Genomic DNA, 20,666 nt, shown 5'->3' on the forward strand with positions numbered 1-20,666 from the left:
TAAGCTTTCTTTTTCTCTTACAGATTAATTTGTAAAAATTTTACGGGAAAAGTAGTTTCCTAAGTAATCTTGTGATTCAGAGATGAGGCGATATTTTTATTAAATGTTGTGCTTTTTTACTGCATTTTTTATATTTGAACTCAAGCAAATGACTATCAGTCTTCGATACGCGTGTTGTTTCTTAGTCACTCTTTCTAGCGACATTAGCTCAAATGTTCGATTTTCTAGCGATACATTGTTGGAATTAATAATAGAAAATATTTACAAAACATATTTTTAACAAATGGACACCTGGAATAATTACTTCAATCGTCGATTTTTCTAAATAAATAATTCACACCATCATTTCCAGGTGAAAAATTATTTTGTATACATGATAAAGTTTAGAAAAAAAATAACATTGTTGAGAATCAATACGAAGACAATTTAAGAAAAAACACGCATTGAGTCTCAGTATCGGAAACTTAAAAAAAATAAAAACTAAATTTCCTGAAAGAGGATTGAAAACTAGTCAATTGCTACATTTAATACAAATATCAAGTTCATATTTAACAAGCATGTATTTTAAGTAGCTGATTACGATAATAGCGTAAGCGTGTGTTGCATTGAGCACAATATTGTATTACTCATAATAATACAAAAAATAATGCTCATTAACATCATTATTAATTTTGTCATAAGTCAACATAATCATAATTCTGAAAGTTCGTAAAATATTGCAAAATTTTATATCAGCTCATAAAAGTATTGGACTTATTTTTTATTGTGAATGCTTAGTTACTGTGGATTTCTTAGAATCCAATACTTTCTAATTTATTTTAAAAGATTTTATTAACCATTTTAACTATAAACAACATTAAAATGTCATTTTAGGAGAATATAAGGACTTGTAATAAATGAGAGATTAGCATTTTTCGATATTTCTTTTTTAAATGAGATCATCTAATAATGAAATTTTAACTAAATACAAAATTCAGTCGGCTAAATTCAATTAATGGAAAAGGCCTAAACTGTTCAAAATATCAATACTTTTCGCAGTTCATAAGTCGTTCATAAAACAAAACTTTGCAATGAATCGTTATTTGCTCTTAAAGTGAGCTTTTACAAAAACAACACAAAAGAGATAAAAATAAAAAAAATTAGTGAAACACTGCTTCTAAATTCTCCTGCGTGTTTACAAAAATTTGATCATTCAGTATGATTGATCATGTTAATTTTTTTCTCTCTAATTTTTTCATTTTTTTCAATGAAATTATTGAGCATTTATTGTATGTATGCAATTGTTACTGAATAAATTAAAATGTTTTTTGTTGTTAAGTCAAAGAAATGTACCAAATCATCGCGCTTTCATAATAATCCATTACTGTTCACATCACAAATAAATAGATACAACACAAGTTTCTTAAACTTTTTTTTCATGACTTGTAAAAGAGAAAACGAAGAGTTTTTATAGATTTTTGATCGTTTTCCGTCTTTTTCATGTACTTATTATGCCGGTGTATACGTTTACAATTTGTGACTGATGCATATAATATGTATTGAACGAATCACGACAACGCATACGGATGAAAATATAAAAAAAAAGTATATACAATGCACGATTACAATAATTACAGTGTCTGATATTCTTAATCGGATACCTTGTCAGCGAGTAAAAGACAACTGAAAACATTTGCATATTTGCATTCTCATAGATTCAAGTAGTTGCATTCGTAGTTTTTTCAAACGGACAAAGATAAGAAAAAAAAGAATATTTAACGCAATGGTATACTATATATTTCTATACAATAAATTAATGAGAAGAGAAAATAATTTTTGATGACAGCTCAGCTGCAGTATTTATTGTTATTAATAATAATGAAGGGGATGTGTTTCGTCTGTTAAATGAGGTACGTGATCTATCAAACTGGCTCACAATTTTTTGGATACATTACGAATTTTGTATACATATATACGATGAAAACAAAAAATAAATACACATTTTCCGCGCCACCAAAATGTCCTATACTACGAATATTGCATATATATTTTCACGTTGATGGCATAGAAAAATGAACTGCGAGCTTGCGACTTTTCTATAAGAACAATTGCTCTTCAACAAAAAAAAAAACAATGTATAGAAAGATTAATAGTATCGCTGCATTGTATCTGTGAATGTTAATGTAAAAATTAATACAAACTGCGGGTGTCAAACTACAATCTAGTTTTCGCTTAGATAAATATACGTTTCGGGCGTATGGCAATTTTAGTCTCTTCTATGATCGATTTTTTAAACAAGTAGAGGGCCGAATCATGTGAAGAAATGATATTTGTTTACAAAATGACTTGGTCGATGGAATGTTAAAAGGATGGTTAAAAGTCATCGAAAAATTCGAAAGTCAATGTATCAGAAACGAAAACATGTTTTTTTTTTCTCAAAAAACTACAGGTTGAAAATAAATCTTGTTACTGATTAAATTATAATTTAGTCACGTAAGATTGTATAAAAGCCAATTTTGTAAAACTGCTATTTCGACGTCATCTAATTAGAAGTCGATGGTACTCAGCAAAGTTGTAGCATGAACAACCATTTTATAATAAAAACATTTTTCATATGGACATTTGAAATAGTTCTTGTGTTTTCTTTTTTTTACCTTTATCGATTTTAAGCCCAAGTTCTAGAACTAAAGCAATTTTTGCTTAATTAAATTTCTTTTGTAATAAAACCACAAATTAAGATTCATTGCTGAGCTTCTGCCGTTGCAAAGCTATGGCATTTAACATCATCGATCGATTACAAATATTTAAATCGGATAATTCCTTAAACGCAATGATTGAAGCTTATTTTTTTGAATATTCATAATAAAAGTAAAAAAAATCAAAAAAACATCAAAAGAATCTTGAAAAAATTTGTTAAAAAACATTAAAATCTCATACGAAAGAAAACTTTTTATTGTTCTGTAGAAGTATGAATAGAGAACTAAAAAACTTGTATTTACAGAAACAATTAGCTTACTATACAAATAATAAATGGCTTAACTTTAGCGGCTTGTTTCAACCACTTTCAAGTTTCAAGACGATAACACCACTTTAAATCTCCACCACTAGATGGCGAGTACTTTTGTATATAAATCCACAAGTGGTATATTAATAATAATTATATAAGGTGTGCTTAACACTTTGCTTATGTTTATAGACGTTCCCATCATAATGGTTCCCACCAAATTTTAAAGTCTACGAATGGATAATAGCACAATGATACATAAGGCGCAGCCAATATTTATAGGTATGAATTTATCAAAAAAAGAAGAACCGGGGTTGTGTTTGAATTTGGACACTCAATGTATTTATCAATCTATTGCTTACATCAGTTTGTATCATTATTAGAACTGATAAAATTTGAGAACTTATAAAATACTTAAAAAATTACTCTACAAACTAACAAACATTATTATTTCTACATTTAACAGTAAGGAAAGCGAAAATTCATTTTTAAATGATTAAACGATAACATATGTCAATAATGGATGAAATATTTTTGAGAGTTAAAAATAATTATTTTACTATGATTTACATTTACAGCTCTATTAACTTAGATTGTATACTTTTATGTACATAAAAATGCTCAACTGGTTAAAATGGCATTCTTAGCACTTACAGATATACTATCCTTCTTATAACTAATACAATTAACGTCTTCCTGATGCTAAAGAGGTTCTCGATACAGGTCTACTGTTACTCCTTGAGTCTCTGTCAAGTCTGCAAAAACAGCGTTTCGGTTAAAAGAAGTACATTTTTGTATTTTTGACAGCAACAAAGAAATGAATGTTAATAATACCCATTGCTCTTTGAGCCCGATCGTCTAAACATGTTCGACAATGCTTTCTTGAGATTTTTCTTGTCTTTTCTCGTTGTTGCTTCAGAGATGCTGGCTTCCGAGCCTGATGTCTGTAAGAAAATGATTACGACTGAATGTCACATCGTGTTTCGAGCTGCTTGATTTTTCGATATTGCGATGTAATTCTTTCAATACAGGAATAGGCGTTTGAGTTTAATTTAATGAAGTCAACACGAACCCAGATAGTTTGAATTTTTTTTAGATTATGTTAATGCTACAACAATTTTATTTTGTTCGATTATGGCATGGTTATTTCATAAATTGAACTTTTAATTAAAGAAAAAGTTTCACATATACCTCTCAGCATCACAAACATTTTTTTAATATAACGTTACTGAAGATAGCAGGTGCAATTACTAATATATTTGAATCTATTTTACGATCATGGAATATAACATTGTAATATTAACCCGTTCATTGTTTTTTTTTTTTTTTTTTTTGAAAAATAACTCAATTAATTAGAAAAATTAAGTTTATTATTTTAGAATAAATCTCCGTAATTTTAACAAATCGTTCCTTATGATTGTGAACTATTTAAATCTAATTAAAATACATTTATGATTTAATTTATAAATATAATTATTATTTATATAATTATAAGATATAATTATAATTATAATAATTATAATTGGAAATATTGTTGACAAAGCATGTTGATAGTCATGCGTTTATCAGTTGTACAATAATAAGCTTAGAAAAATATTAATAAAATGTTAATTTGAAAAACGAATCCAATTGAATCAAAGAATTATAACTCCAAGCATTAGATGCATTAAAAGTTTTCACTTAGCCTTGCAAGCCATTTTATTTTTCCAAAAATCGCATCAGTCGTATAGACTAGAAGCACAAAAATATTAAATGTTTCAGCTATTATTTTTATTATTTTCGAATCGATAAAATCGATAAAAAATTGATATTACCTGAAGAGACGAATCATATGACGTATTTGGATCGTCGACACTAGCCGATTTTGTCAACTTTGTCGTTATTTTACGAATGATATTTTTGCTGTGTTTTTTCTCGTGACGAAGAATCTCACTTTGCGTAGATTCCGTTGACAAATGGCTTTAAAACATTTTTTTTTCCAACATTATTTTTATGTTTTTACGCAATAAAATGATATGGTTGAACTAAATCAAATACCTCTCAATGCTTGAATCTCGTTGTAAACTAAAATGCCGGGAATCAATGTCTGAGCCAGTGAGCGATTGCATACTTGATATATTACTATTGCCACCCCATATAGACTATGAAAATACAATAGAACATTTTCGAATTAAAATTTTTATGTGAAAAATATCAGTAATGTAATGATTCATCGAACCTGGTCATTTCTTCCAATAGTTTGCTCCAGTGACAAACTCTTCCTCTTTAGCCTCGGCCTTGCTCGAGCAGGAACACCATTTTTGTCATTGTCGTTATCGATTGAAGATGATCTGTAAAGAAATATTCATCTCAACTAACTCATTAGATTTTGTTAGCTTTAAAGTTGATACGAATGCTCACCGTTTGCTCATCTTTTTGGTTTTACTAGCGTTTTCGTCTACGGCTTTCTTCGATTCTTGCAAGTCTTTAGCAACTTCCATTAGTTTCTTTATCGTATATTCTAATTTTTCTGTTTTACCCGATGGCATGATCAACGAAGCTAAAATAAATGGAATTATTTTGAATTATAAAGCGAATTATAAAACTGAGAAGTTAAATGACATCGATCCAGTTCTCACTTTTGCTGCCGTTTCTGGAATCTGACAACGGTGAAGATTCTCTAGACCTAGGTCCCTGCAAAGCCAAAAGTAATGAAAGTTAATGACGCAGAACAATAATATACAAATCGTGTATTTCCGTCAGGCGCCCGTATATACCTTGGTACGTCTCGGTGGTGTAGGGGTGTACTGTTCCGGCTGCATCTGTCCATCGCTCGCGTGTCCATTGGTGCCGTTGCTCGTCTCCGACGGGAATAGACGCATCAAGTCGTCGACTTGTTGCAGCAGTATATTGAGATTTCGCGCCTCGGTCTGCTCGATTCGGCGCTTGCTGGCCAGCTGTGCCCGCAGCTCCTCGCGCTCGCGCTCGTGACGCTCCTTCTCGCGACGCATCTTCTCGTTGCTCGTGCGTAGCTTGGCGTGCGCGTCCCGCAGCTCGAGCAAATCGCATTGAAGCTGTCGTAAAAAAAAAACACACAGAGAGAAAGAACCAATTTTAAAATCAAGTCGACAAATAGCTTGTTAAAATCGTGCGACGCAGATACCTCGACGAGCTTCTTTTTGTTTTCGTCCTTTTCCTCGTCGAATATTTTCTTCAATTGCTCCAATTTCCTCTTATTTTCCAATCGCTCTTTATCTTTTTCTCGTTCGACCTGAAATTATACAATATTACGAATATTACGTTCTTTTCAATTAACTGTACCAACTGATCAATGAGAATCAGAACCACGGGTATTAAACGTAATTCTGGCATCGTAAAATAAAAACATGTGTATTTATTGCACAAAACTTTACCGGAACAAAGTCAACGGACCAAAAACGGAGTGTCGCGACGTTTTACGACAGAGTTAGCCCAGATAAAAAGAATCGATCCGAAAAATCCCGTTTTACATGCGATGAACTTATTATGTATCAAGATTTTACGTGCATGTGCAATTATGCAATAACGATCAATGAGGCCGAGAGTCAAAATATATATAATTTTGTACAAAACCTCGAACAGCGTTTGACGAAGATCACGGGCTAGAGTGGCCGTCTCTTGCAGTAGTCTCTGCTGATCTTCGCGTTCCTTCTGCCACGCCAATTCCATGCGCACTTTTAAGCCAGGTATTTTTGTTCGACCACTAGCCAGTAGACGTTCCTCTTCAAGCTACAAGGAATTTTTTTGTGATGGTTACAATTGATTTTCGTGCTATTATAATATAAATGAATTTGTAAACATTTAACAATGACAAAACAAAGAATGCGGAAGATTTTTTTTTGCATCAACTTTATCGATACCTTTATTATTTCCCCATTTTATAACGTTAAAGCAACCTAGTTATTATTCATCATATTAAACGTCAAAATTAGCCGGATTGTTCAAGGACAAGAGATATCTGATTATAATTGCAAAATTAAGAACTAATTCTTTGTGTATTTATCAAACAACATTCGATGTTAATAGAACCTACAAACAACCAATTTTGATAAGGGTTGCTCAGCCAAAATATAGACAGCGGTAGCTTATAATGTCAACCAAACAACCACCCATAAACAATCCCCATAAACAACCGTTGTTTAGTGGCCCCTTAAGCAACCCCCTAAACAACTTCGCTATAAAACCGTCGTCGAAGTCATCTTCTTCACGCACTTGTTAACATAATATTCTATTTCATACCTAGCGACCCGAAAATTGCTCTTTTTGTTTTACATGGCGGCATGGAGCTAGTCACTTTCGGGGCGTTGTTATGAAAAATAATTTCTGTGACCTCAATTTATCTGCATTTAAATATGTTGGAATAAATAAAATAAATAAAGTTTGCGCATTGAAAAAAAATTAATAAAAGCTCATAAGAGTTATTTCAGAAACATCCAGCCAAAAGAGCAGAACTATATAAAGTTTTGTTTTTGAATATTAAATTGGTTTTATACTGTACCTCATTAATGCGTGACTGCATCTCAGACAGTTTGATTTCCCAAGCCGACTTTTCCGAAATTATTTCAGTTCTCAACTTGTTGGATTCAAGCTTGGCCTCGGACAACTCATCCTCTAAAGAAACTATTTGTTTCTCCAGTACCGAGCGATGAGCAGTCGACACCTCTTCCTCCTGATGTCATACAAATTTATTATGGTTAACATTGATGCAACAATATTCAATTTGACATAAAGCTACTCACTTCATCGGACTTTCCAGTCGACGTAGTCGACGGCCTTCTCGATCTCGACGATCTCTTCAGTTCACCGATGGTCTTCTGCGCTCCCTCCAGCATCTGTTTGTAGGTGTCACGCTCGCGCTTGTATCGCGACAGCTGAGCTTGGATCGGCTTGATCTCGTCACTGATCGCCGAGACCCTTTGTTCGTAACGCAGTTTGCACTGGGCCAGCTCAGATTTGCGGGTTTTTTCGGCGTTCGTCAGGGCAAGCTTGACTTTGCGCAACTCGAATTCGAGAGCTGACGTATCGGCACTGAAATTCCTCTGAATCTTCGCCACGTGTGTGTAATCTTGCAATTTGCTGCTCAAATCGTCGTTCTGCAATGATCGACGAAAAAGCTTCATGATTGTCAATGCGCTTACTAATAGCACAGAATTGTGTTAACCCATTAACGACCAAAATGCTTGATTTTTTTGTTGGTTTTCGCAGCGATTTTTTTTGTAGTTTTAGACCTTAGAAAAATTTCGCAGGGACCTATTTCGATGTAAAATTTAATGTCCTTTCAGAAACTGAGCGCAAAATTTTGATTTTTTGCGTAATAAAAAAGTTATAGCTACTTAAACAAAAAAAAACGTAAAAATTTTTGCAAAAAATCAAGTTTTCGATTTTTTTTCGCCATGTTACCGGTAAGGAATCACGATATAAATATGATCAGGGGTGATCACGACTATCAAAGTATCTCAGAGAATTTTTATGGAATTTTCGAACCATTACTTCAAACAAAAAATAACTCATATTCATATAAAACATGACTCATTTTTACTCGAAAACTATTGAATTTAGAGAAAAAGTGCACAAAACGAAGATTTGAAAAGTGGTTCAAAAATTCCATAAAAATTCTCTGAGATTCTTTGATAGTCGTGATCACCCCTGATCATATTTATATCGTGATTCCTTACCGGTAACATGGCGAAAAAAAATCGAAAACTTGATTTTTTGCAAAAATTTTTACGTTTTTTTTTGTTTAAGTAGCTATAACTTTTTTATAACGCAAAAAATCAAAATTTTGCGCTCAGTTTCTGAAAGGGCATTAAATTTTACATCGAAGTAGGTCCCTGCGATATTTTTTTAAGGTCTAAAACTACAAAAAAAATCGCTGCGAAAACCAACAAAAAAATCAAGCATTTTGGTCGTTAATGGGTTAAAAAATTTGCAGCAGTCAAATTTACAGATCATTTCGATTATACGACTAATTTGGCAACGCTAAATTGAAGCAATGGTATTTTCTTGACGAAGTAAAAAAAGTGCTCGCGACGAAAGGAAAAGTAGCTGACCGACTTTTTTTTCATCAGAATGCATTCTTCGCGACAAGTATATATATGAGTTACGTGAGACTTACGGCTTTCTTTAAATCCTCGACCTGTTGCGTCAACGAACTGCTTTCCATCTTTAACCGAAGATTTTCGTCTCGCAAATCATTTTGTGTCAGACTCTTGTCTTTCTTTTCGTACCCGTGTAATTGTTCCTGCGATCAAGATAATTGTGAAAGCCACAGGAAAAAAAGGGAAAAATACTCGTCTCCACTATGGAAACATCGTAGAATTTCGTGCATTGTGTATGAGAATTTCACACTGTATGGATTTCATACATAATGAGCTATAGTAAGGGTATGCATGTTTTTTCAAGCATATGACGATGGCAAAAACTACTCTAAATATCTAGAAGTTATGATATACTTATCAAATTTGTTTTAGAGTTATTTATTATGCCCATTCAAGTTTTAACAAGATGTACACGTTAATGATAATTTTTTTTAACTTATTCCGCACTGAGCAGCCTACAATAAAATTGATATATATTATTTATTTCCGTAAGCAGCAAGTCAATTTTATGCATCTATCCACAAAGCTAAATCTAATAGTAGAATCTAAATTTTTCTTACAATAGCAATCAAACAGTGTGAAACTCCAAACAAATACAAATTTTTAGATTTGATTACATTTACCTCTAGCCGTTTTTTTTGTGCTGACCACTCGACCTCTTTGGTTTTATAGTATTGGCGCATTTCTTGCATTTCGGCTTGTAAAGTTAGATAATCTTGCTTGTGATCAATCAATTGCCTACAATATTTTCAAGAATCAGTTGTATATAGATTTTTCTTTAATTATAAATAACGTGGGAAAATTTTTTAAATTATTGATACCCGTTCAAAAGCCGATTTTCCTCTTCCAGCTGAGCTTTAGTCTCGTTGAGTTGATCGTATTTTTTCTTCAAATCATCAAGTTTCGAATTCGATCGTTTCAGCTCATTTTCTAAATCTAAACGATTAATTATTAATATTTTTCATAACAATTGTTTCAATCGAGTTTTTTTATCTGCCAGAGCATGACACAATTATCGAAAGCTTCGCGGAAAAAATTACTTACTCGCTATTTTGTCATCGTACGATTGCTTCAAGTCTTCTAATTTCTTCGAATTCAAGCCAGCTTTCTCTAACAACAAATTCTTTTTCTTCAAAGAAGCTATTTCAGCGTCTTTGCTGATCTTCTCTTTATCCATTTGTTTTTTCAACTTATCCTTGTCTTTTTTCACAACGTCCAATTCATTTTGAATTTCGCTAATTTTGTCGAATGATGAATTTTTCGAATTCTCCAATTCCAGTTTCGTTTGTTTCAAATCATTCTCAAGTTGAATTTTGGCTGTCTCCGTCTGTCATTGATATTAGCATCGATAAGAGAAGAAGAAAAAAAAGGAACGTACAAAAATGTCACCGCGAGAATCCAGCAAAAAACTCACCGTGGTCAACGACCGGGCAAGTTTTGTCTCCTTTTCACCCAGCGACGTTAGATCGCTTTGAAGTTTTTTGCTGCGTTCCTTCTCTTGCGCCAATTCTTTTTTGATATCTGACAGTGCGCCTTCGATCTTAGCTGACTCTTTCTTCGATGAACTCGCTGCCTCTATTTTTGAAAAAAAATAAAAAAAAAGCGATAAACAAAACTTCGATATCATTTTCAACGAGGTAGTTCGTAGGAATTCGAACGCGGATGCAATCGATGTATGCGCGAACCATACATTATTATACATCTGAATTATCTCTCTATATCTAAACTAAAAAACTGGAAATTATGAACATAGCGATTCCGTAAATTTTATTTTCTCATTTATCCGCCCGAGCGCCTCTTTGCACATTAAACAAGCTTATAAATATTTTGCAAAATTACACGGTTCGAAGTAAATGTGCGCATAATGTACATTACGGGCACGATATTACAGTCTCGCGTCTAGACGCAAGCTCGCGACGCGACACGATGCGTATACGAACGCACACACATACATTGCCGCAAAGAGCATCAAGTCTTGCGCGCGTCGCATGTGTACGCGACGCTCGAGTGCGCGGTGCAAGTATATATGGCAATAAAAAAAGAGAGAGAAAGAGATGGTAGGAAGGGAATGGCGAATACGAGAGATCGTATAAAAATTAGAGGCACGCGTAAGCGGCTCATAAAAAATTTACCAAGATCCTTTTTCAACTGGACAACTTCGTTGTAGACCTTGAGTTTATCGGCCGAAAGCGAGAGCAATTTCGACTTGAGCTTCTCTTTTTCCTCCTGGAGCTTGGCCTTCTCCGCGTCCCAGGACTTGCGATCCTGCTCGCGGCTCGATTGGCTTTCCTCTAATTTTTTTTTAACTGAAAAATTTCATTATATAATAAATCGTGAATACGTGTGCGTATGTGCGTACTGAAGCGCACTTTAAGTTATTCTGATTATATGTTTGCTCAACGAAAGAAACAGCAATGTGATAAAACTTCCTGATGAAGTAAAATAGATAATGGCCGTGCGTAAACGCGCTTCTTGAACAACTACCCACCGATTGAAAAGTTGCCCCTTCGCTTAGCGTACATTAAGTCGTAGTTTAAAGTCATACAAACAAGTTAAATGCATAAAATTTGAAACGTTTCCACGCGCGACGCGAGAATATAATATAAACATCCCCGACTTCAACTCGCAAAGTAGTAGCTACAAAACAAAGAGTCACGAAACTTACGGCTTATTAAATCTTCACTCTTGGTTTTATCGGCAGCAGTAGTCGATTTCAATTTGTTCGTCTCTTTTTCCTGGTTCAGCTCGCTCAGCGTCTTGTCGTACTTTTCTTTGAGCGTCTCGTGCTCCTTGGCCAATTTGTCATACTTATAATTCGATATCGGCAGGCCGAATTCCCGACCGTCGAGCATGTTTACCATCACGTTTATTACATCGCCTATAATAGACGACATTAAAAGGATATCATAGGAATGTAGCCATTCATGGCTGCGTGGATCAATGTCAATAGGCATATTCGATTGTTTTGATTTCACATACCGATGTCTTTTTCCATGCCGTCGACTAGCTTTTTCAGCTGTTGCTTTTGTGCGAATTCCGTGGGCCTTTTTTGTGTGCGGTTTTTGTACTCCGTACCAACTTTTTTCAAAATGTCCTCGATTTTTTTCATCTGCGGGTTTACAAATCAAAAAAAAAATGCATCCATCACGTCCGGACGTAAATCTCGCGGGTATAATTGTGAAAGTTTAATCGAAGCATATCGTACCTGCTCATATTTTTGCTCGACATCGGCCTTATCTGCCTCGAGCTGTTCCGCTTTGCGCTCGACTTTTCTCAGTTTGAAAGACAATATCCGACAGTTTTTGTTGGCCTGCTCTAAATTTTTTCTAATCGTTGTGTACTCGTCGGCCTGTTCCTCTCTAAAATTGTCCTGCATTTCGTAAATCTCCTCCTCGAGCTCGCGAATCTCCTTCTTCATGTCCTCGTTCTCGTCCATGAGAGTCTCGCAGAGGGTCTCGGCGGCCTTCAGTTTTCCTCGCAACTCCTCATTCATCCTTTCGCGTTCGCTTTTGTGCGTTTTCAAGTTCAGCTCGCGCTCTAAGCTCTTGATCTTGGAAGTCAAACTCGAGCGTTCCTCTGTCATAGCTATCGATTGAAACGACAATTCGAAAGATCAAAATCGTTTTTCATAGCATGTTAAGATTATTTATCGTAGTCGCATTAACGAAATTGTTTTCCATTGAGATTAAAAATGAAGCGATTAAAAAGCAATAATGATCCTGTTAAATTTACTCAACGAACAAGTAGATTGTTGAGTCATAAGTGACATATTATATATATTTATTTTTTTTTCTACTTGCAGGTTTATAGAAAACGTTTCTCGCCATCTAGTGGTGGAAACTTAAAGTATTACCTTATTTAAAGTGGTTGAATATTCGACATGAATTTTTAAAAAAAAATTAGTTGTCAGTTTCAAGATTTTTAAAATGCGTTTAACAATTTTAACATGAGAGTAATAAAAAAATTGCTAGAAATAATCGAATTAATCGCAAAGTTAATTTGAAACATTGAAAATGATTATTGTTCGATTATGGTCCATTATTAATTATGATCATTTCTATTTAAAGAGGTAAATGCTTAATTTCATAATCTTGAGCCCTTTTTCACCGTGAATTATTCTTCAAATTTTCTTCGATTTTCACAAAAAATTTGAAACGCCGTTTAATAAATTACGATTTAATTAAATACCGAAGTTCTCGCTACTCGTTATATTTTCTGTCTATTTTTCCGCTGGGTCACATAACTCAGCGGCGTTTGAAATGTCTAGTGGTGGAGCCCATAACTGTCCTACCGCCGTGCAGAGAAAAATAAATGTCTTGCGATATACGATAACTTCACGCACGCGCATATGGCTGGTCAGCGGTAACAACAGCAGCAGCTGGAGAGAATAGTTCATGGTTCATGAGATAGTTACCATCATTTTTCGCTTGCAGATCTTTTACGGTTTTCTGCAATTTCAAAACGTCGGCGCCCGGCTTCAAAGAGGCCGAGTCTATTGACGTAAGCCGACGCAGCAGAATCTCGGCTTTCTCCTTTTCCAATCTTTCGCACTTAGCCCTCAAGTCGCTCAGTTGCGTCCTCAGCTTCTCCATTTCTTTCTATGAAATATGAAAATTCAACATGACATCCTCCGCGTTCGAGCTTGCAGTTATATAATACCAATCGTGAGAGGATGTTAAAATCACGAGAAAGAAAGAAAAAAAAAGAAAAAAAAGAAAAGAGATTTTGATAACTTTTGTAGCTTCCTCTAAGAGGAAGCGAGTTTATGTCATTACTAGCCCATAATGTATGTCTTTGGTGTCTTAATGTTTGTACAAAAAAATATGACCAATCACGTTTCAATATCAAAGCTTTGAGAAATAAATTTTTATTCCGTACTGCAAAAGTTTCTCGCAAGCATAGAAAAATCTTTCGTGAATCGGGTAAACGTGATTGGAAATTCTGCAGAGCAATTTTAACAACCTCATTGGTGAAATTTTTGTTTGTATATAATATGTGTGTGAGTGCATGTGATTAAGTACAGACAGAAAGTCAAAATTACTTTTTCGGTCATCATTCCCCCCATCGTCTCGGTAGAGTCGCATTTTGCTCCGTTTCGATCGATGATTCGCGATTTCCTTACCTTCGGAATCGATCAATGTGAAATGGAGAAAAAACAAAATGAAAAATATTAATTATGTTAATTCACAGAACAAGAGAAAAAGATATTTTTTAAGAAGTATCATTATAATAATACATAACATAATGTTTAAAAGTATAATGGTGCGTTTGCGTTTGTGACTTATTAGGGAATATAAAAATAATTAACAAAAACCCTGGTAGAAATACTCAACAGTTTATGGCTAGTTTTTGGCATTTCAAAATTGTATGGCCATGTAATACTCGAATGCCAAAAAAAGAAACAGCTGGTCATTGAAATAGTGCTTTGACTTACATATATTTTCATTTTTACTTTACCACTTTCAGATAGGAAAATAAAGATATTCGCCATCTAGTGGTAGAAAATTATATTATATACGATACATTATTTAAAGTGGCTCAAAACTGGTCTTAAGCTTATGGAACAGATACATTGTTATATTCGAGTTATTTAAAATACGCTCAATATTTTTCACGTGATTGTAACAGAAAATTTTTCCAAAAACAAGCAAATTAATAGTATTGTATTTTGAAACATTTTATATGGTCACTTTCTGTCGATAGGACTAACGTTGAGCATTTTAACTGGGAACTCAATTTAAAAGTGTGTCTGTATCTTGACCCTGTTAAATTGTTGACATGTTGTTGTATTCGACTAGTCGATCGACAATATACTCGTACATATTTCAAACCTTATGAAAATTTTTTATAAATTTTTTGTAACCAAATGCTAGAGTGACATTAATAAGTACAACGTGATGGATACGATGATGGAAAAAAAAATAGTACGCATAACCGTAAAAGGGTTTGTAATGAGCAAAAAACGGGTATGAAAGTCTCGCTTAATATAAACTTTTTCTTTCTCACTGTACAATGTGCAGTGTACATATACACTGATTGCGAACATTGTAAAATTTTCTCTAGGAAGCTTAAGCGCGCGTATCACACGGGGCACAAGGATGATATATACCGTGCGCGTAAATGTCGATGATGTTGGGCATTACGTACACAAGCGCGTGTAGGTATATACTCGGCAGTACTTCAGCAGTTCTTTGAAGTTACCGCATATCATACACATGGCACGCGTGCACTCGTACGAACGCGCCTCTATATATGTGTGTGTGCGCGCGTTACGCGAAATTTTTATTTCAAAATCTTGATTGCATAATAATGACCGAAACGATAGGTTTTTGCGTCTTTGACCTCTATGGGTACCGGTGGATACATACGTATTTGCGGATAGTACTGCACATTATGTAACGTCAATTTGTTTTTTTCTTCTTCTTACGTGTGCAATCAAGCATGCAGCAGCTCTATGAAGGTTCATTAGATAAGAAAAGTTTGTGACATATAGTTACATCGCAATCAAGAGAGTACAAGGTAAATTAGACATTATAAACCCTTCGCTCGGCCGGATCTGCTTGAGTATTTTAAACGGGAGATCATCGCTCTAACATGAAAATGTATAATATAAAACAAATTAAGCCGCAAGCACCACATTATACTTTCACATGAACAAATATATTTATACATAAAAAGTATGTAGGAAGTATATTACAGCCAGGCAGAATTGGCTTTGTTGGTAATCTTACCTGAATCACGAATTCAGCGTCATTGGTGGAAGAGGTCCCGTTGGACTTATCAATGACCTTTTTGATTTGCAACTTGTGCTGAGGTGGCTCGTCCAAGGATTTGTGCCTATTCATGGGTGCTCGCTCGCCAATACTGCTGAGTGGGTCGTTCTCGCTGGCGAGCCTCTCGTCCACGGAAAACCTCCGATACGAGTAGGTGTCGGACGTCGAGCCGCTGTAAGTTTTGGGCCTCGGCGGCGGCTTCACGGTCACGGTGACGTCGCTGCTGCTGGTTTTGCTGGTCGCGCGCGGCGCCGGCGAGGCCTCCTTGCTCGACGCGGAGCGCAGCTCGCTCAGGTTCATGCTCGTCAGGTCCTTGGCCGAGACCCAGTCGGCGCTCGAGCTGTCGCTGCGCGGAAAGCCGCCCGACGACGGCTCGTCCTTCGCGAGGTTCGACGTCGAGGCCCAGCTTCGTCGGGTGCGGCTGGTGCCGTTGCTGTCCGTGCCGTTGCTGTCTGTGCCGTTGCTCGTGCTGCAACGTTTTGCAAAGTTAAAAACACATGAGCCAGAGCTTGTTGATGAATATTTTTGAGAGAAAATTTTTCAAGAAGTATTTTAAAAAAAATGAAGAAAATATCTTATTCGTGCTTTCGTGATAATATTAGAAAACACATACCACACATATATTAAGAGAATACTACATAAAATTTCATGAGATATACAATGAATTTACAAATTTTCAAAATCGTGCTTTTACTTATATAATTATTTATACTTTGACACTTGCAGATTTACAGATAAAGGTACTCGCCATCTAGCGGTGAAGGCTGACTTTAATTATAATTGAATTATCAGACATTTTTTGTACAATTAATGCAAAAACTGAATCAGTACTAGTACATTCATTTTCTTGATTTTACTTGAATCTGTATTAAATTTGGGGTTTTTTCAAACAGTATATGTTTTAATGTTCGCAAAATATTACAAATTTCTTATCATTTGACATTTTAATTCGAGTTATCGATGGAATTTGAATATAAGTAAGTAGCTCATGAATGTTAACGTTAAACACAAAGGGAAGGATATATAATTGAAAAAAGTAAAAAAAATAACAAATTGCAGTAACTTAGTGCTAGAAATGTTGTTTTATTTTCGTATTTAATTACCGATTTGTTGCTGATTCCCATACTGAAAGACTTGGGGTCGATGATGTCGTATCTACTGTACTTTTTTTACCACCGTGATCCTTATGGTCCTTGTAATCCCTAAAAAAGTCATTTTTATACAAAAATGGAAAAAGAGTATATTTTTTATGTACCGTAATATACTGTCTCTCCAAAAAATAAGCTGGAGCCTGAACAAGGGATAGTTTGATGCTATAAATGAGGTACTGCTTTGATTATACCAGTAAATTATTTAATTTGATATGTATTTGAGACACGTAATAAGAATAAAACGTAATTTTTTCATTAAATTTTCTATAAATAACACATAAGATAAGTTTAAAAATGGTCGTGAAATCGACAACATTTTAACGAAAACATTTTTCATTCATTTTCCAACGGTCGTATGTTTTTCCACTTAAAAAATAGCAATAGCCCTGAATTATCATTGAGCTTTTATGACGTACCTACTCACAAAAAGTTAAAAAAATATTTAAATAAACTTAGCAACGAAAAAATCTTGAGTAAAGAAAAAAAAATAGCACAACAACCTTGAAATATCGTTGAGCTTTCATAATGACTTTCACTTTTACATCCACTGGTCGGAAAGAGCGACACATAAGCGACCTTGAACTTGCGACGCTTTTTCGCTCCACACCAGATTAAAATGGTCAGGCTTCTTATGCGCTCATACAATTTCTCCATTTATAAAAGCAGAACTTGATGAGCGAAAATAGATTTAGCGAAGTGTAGGTGGCTTTTTACGTTCTTGGTCTCTCTTTTGCGTCCTCTCGCATCGCAACGTGAACTAGTTTTCGCGATTCGTTTGAAATTTTAATGAACGCACACCGTTACGCACGAGTGTCATGGTTTTTCGGACACACATATAGTATGCATAAAATGACAACATTTATGCTGAGCTTTCAACGCGATGAAACTTGATTTTTATACGCATAATACAATTTACTTCATCGCTTGATTCGAAGACTTTACGATGCCGAGATTTGATTTTTAAACATTTTTAAAATCAGTTTCCTTCAATTTGATCGAACTCAGCCATAAAACGTATCACTAATATGACGTTTCTTTGTTTATTTACCAACAATTGGCACGTTAACACGCGTTGTTGCGACAATAAATTCATTGCGGAAGCACAAATCCGTTATACGTCACTTGCATATATTCTAAGGAAGCCGAGTCTAATTTTCCCCGGCAGGAAGTCAATATTTTCGAAGCTAAAATAATCCGCACTCTAAATTCGATGATTCACGCTCAAAGTGCAATTATCAATTTTGGACAAAAAATGTCTTTCATGGGCGAGAAAGAACGAATTTTATTCATAATAGCTCGGAATCGATTTCAGATCATAAATCAAGTCGAACGTCTCGAAAGTATATGTGTATCATTTTTCATTCGCGCATCGAGCAGTCTACGCGCACACAATGTCTTTTGTGTATATCGCCGTGCATCAACAAGTTTCGCGCGCCGATCGCGAGATCGAAAATTCAATTATATGCTACATAACTATATGTATGAGTGTATCTCGTCTATTCAACAGTGTCATTTTATCGTGAGTCAGTCTTCCCAGCCGATATTACGATATACTCGACTTTGACAGCTCGACGCGATTACAATGCTGACATAATGATTGGCACGAGAAGTGTAAATATTATTAAATCATGTATTGAAAAGTGAGAACTGCTTAAAGCCCACAGACTGAGTTTCGCATAACTTAAGAAAGGTACAGGCACAATACCGTCGGGCTTTTTTTGCATCGGGATGTGTATGACGCGATAGCAGTTAAAATTAGAGTTGCTCGACGTGAATTAAAAATATTTTGTTACAAACGCTATAAACGATCGTCGGACGGCGCACGTGTGGAAAATCTACTTTAATTTTGTCCTAATCCCTGACCCAAATATCGACGCCGCATCGCAAAAACAATATAAAGCTCTCGATGAAAAAGCTACGATCCGAAATACCTGAAACATCTTTTGCATCTGACCGGCCATCTCGTTTGCGGATGAAATCCCAACGGGCACAATGGATCTCCCGTGGACGTCGGATAAAAATGATGCATCTTGCCGCTCCTTTCCTCACTCTCTCGTAATGGCTATACACACACTCCAAAACTCGAAGTTCCAAAGGGGGGTATCAGTAGCAGCGATCGCAGGTGTCACTATGGATCATCGTGCGCTGCGTTGCGCGCACCACCACCGCCACCACCCGCACAGTCACACACGCACCACTTTTCTTTTCCGTCAAAACGCGCTTGTCACTCGAGTCATTACGCTCGACTCCACGCACTGCAGTGGACACTTTTATGGCGAAACAAAAAAATAATTCGATTCGGACATCGGTCGGCAGCTTTTAGCGCATGCCTTACGTAATTTTGATTCGTCGCTGAGCGGTCGGCCGAGGCGCAAGTGCTTGCTGATGCGGCTGATGCTGCGACGCCACGATCGGTCGCTAACCCAAATGTAAATCGACACAAAAGTATATGCACACACGCACGGCTCAAAGAGCGAGAGAGAGAGAGAGAGAGAGGAGAGAGAAGCGAAAGAGAGCGAGAGCCAGTGTATAAAATACGTCGCACTTGGCTAGCCCTCGATTAAATTTATCCAAGCTTCGTTCTCCTTTTTGTTTTCTGCGAGCTATTGTACACCTGCTTCGCTACGATCAAATTTCTTCTATAACTTTCAAATTGTTTTACGAAAATTCTCAAGAATCAATGCGACGAGGTGAGCTTGCGACTGAAAAAAATCAACCCGCAGCAGCCTCTTATCAACGTTGATCTATCGGATTCCAATCACTGTCCCGAGCTATAATCACTCGTGCTTGCGCCCGGTTATTATACACAACGCACTATATACACCATAACACGGCGATCTCTCGGGCGTTTGCAGGCACAGGCCGGATTCCGATTGAATCGCGGCGGCGGCTCGCGGTTACCGTGACACGGGCTCACTCACTCGTTTTTCGGCGTTCCTGCCTCGGCCAGAGGAGAGTCTTTCTGCGTGCGCTCTATTGCCTGCGTGCGCCCGAACTTATTGGCACTGGGCCAGACACATCGGACTCGCGTATTTGCGTCTGCGCTGCTATGAATAACGATTTTCTCTTTCTTTCTTTCTTTCTTTCTTTGCTTTTTTCACTGTCATTTGGAAAGATGCTTATATGTGTCACGAGTACGTTTACGCACGATATTGTAAAAAAACTTGTCGAAATGTTTATCTATCATCATTGACCCGAACACGAGTACATCCATCTGAGCTCTTTCCTTTTTTTGACGAATCGTCGACGAGCGTCTGTTTATCCGAGCTTGCGATGTAGCGCAACTGCAAGATCGCACGTATGTAATGTACACGAGCACGAGCTATACATAAAGGTTAACGACGTACACGCGCATACGTACGTGTACTCAGTATTTTTGGAACGGCCACAACGAAGCGCGTGAAAATTTATGAATCTGTTAATTTTTCACACGAGCTCGAGCACTTGTATATGTGAGACGCGAGCAGTTCGCAGTTGTAATTCTCTCGAGAATCATTATTCATAACGAAAAATGATATCAAACCGTGTATACGTTCGCAAGGTTTGATAATCCACGCGCTTAACAGTACATTAAAAAATCAAATTGATATTAAAAAGGCGCACGTGTGAAATACCCGAAATACGTGCAATTATATGCACCGCG

At 35.8% G+C, this 20,666-nt stretch overlaps 1 protein-coding gene across 3 annotated transcripts; it reads right to left on the reverse strand.

The window, feature by feature from the left end:
• Positions 1 to 3,522: 3,522 nt before the first annotated feature.
• On the reverse strand, positions 3,523 to 19,892 carry LOC106657452 (putative uncharacterized protein MYH16). 3 transcript variants are annotated; one of them, XM_014378985.2, is made up of 26 exons: positions 18,955 to 19,890; positions 16,976 to 17,074; positions 15,831 to 16,341; positions 14,141 to 14,221; positions 13,514 to 13,697; positions 12,305 to 12,684; positions 12,079 to 12,208; positions 11,765 to 11,977; positions 11,232 to 11,405; positions 10,514 to 10,674; positions 10,144 to 10,426; positions 9,921 to 10,035; positions 9,723 to 9,837; positions 9,117 to 9,242; positions 7,741 to 8,094; positions 7,500 to 7,670; positions 6,575 to 6,730; positions 6,126 to 6,233; positions 5,740 to 6,036; positions 5,602 to 5,656; positions 5,384 to 5,522; positions 5,202 to 5,313; positions 5,021 to 5,124; positions 4,798 to 4,942; positions 3,818 to 3,927; positions 3,523 to 3,738 (listed from the first exon to the last, which is right to left on the reverse strand). In XM_014378985.2, the coding sequence occupies exons 1-26, from the start codon at positions 19,050 to 19,052 to the stop codon at positions 3,669 to 3,671; spliced, it is 4,491 nt and encodes a 1,496-aa protein (XP_014234471.1). In that variant the 5' UTR covers positions 19,053 to 19,890; the 3' UTR covers positions 3,523 to 3,668. The 3 variants fall into 3 exon arrangements, with proteins under 3 accessions (XP_014234471.1, XP_023315946.1, XP_023315945.1); XM_023460178.1 differs by lacking the exon at positions 6,575 to 6,730 and having other exon boundaries at positions 18,955 to 19,892; XM_023460177.1 differs by lacking the exon at positions 14,141 to 14,221.
• Positions 19,893 to 20,666: the final 774 nt, after the last annotated feature.

This window comes from Trichogramma pretiosum, unplaced genomic scaffold (genome assembly GCF_000599845.2).
Source record: "Trichogramma pretiosum strain Unisexual culture from Peru unplaced genomic scaffold, Tpre_2.0 scaffold40, whole genome shotgun sequence".
Lineage (NCBI taxonomy): Eukaryota > Metazoa > Arthropoda > Insecta > Hymenoptera > Trichogrammatidae > Trichogramma > Trichogramma pretiosum.

Bases quoted from the DNA above. Each gene is read 5' to 3' on its own strand.
- LOC106657452 (XM_014378985.2), bottom strand. From the start codon at position 19,052: ATGCATCATTTTTATCCGACGTCCACGGGAGATCCATTGTGCCCGTTG. The intron at 11,978-12,078 runs GTATGTGAAATC...CGTCTATTATAG, and splicing joins CGGCATGGAAAAAGACATCG to GCGATGTAATAAACGTGATG. The intron at 5,657-5,739 runs GTATATACGGGC...TTGGCTTTGCAG, and splicing joins CACCACCGAGACGTACCAAG to GGACCTAGGTCTAGAGAATC.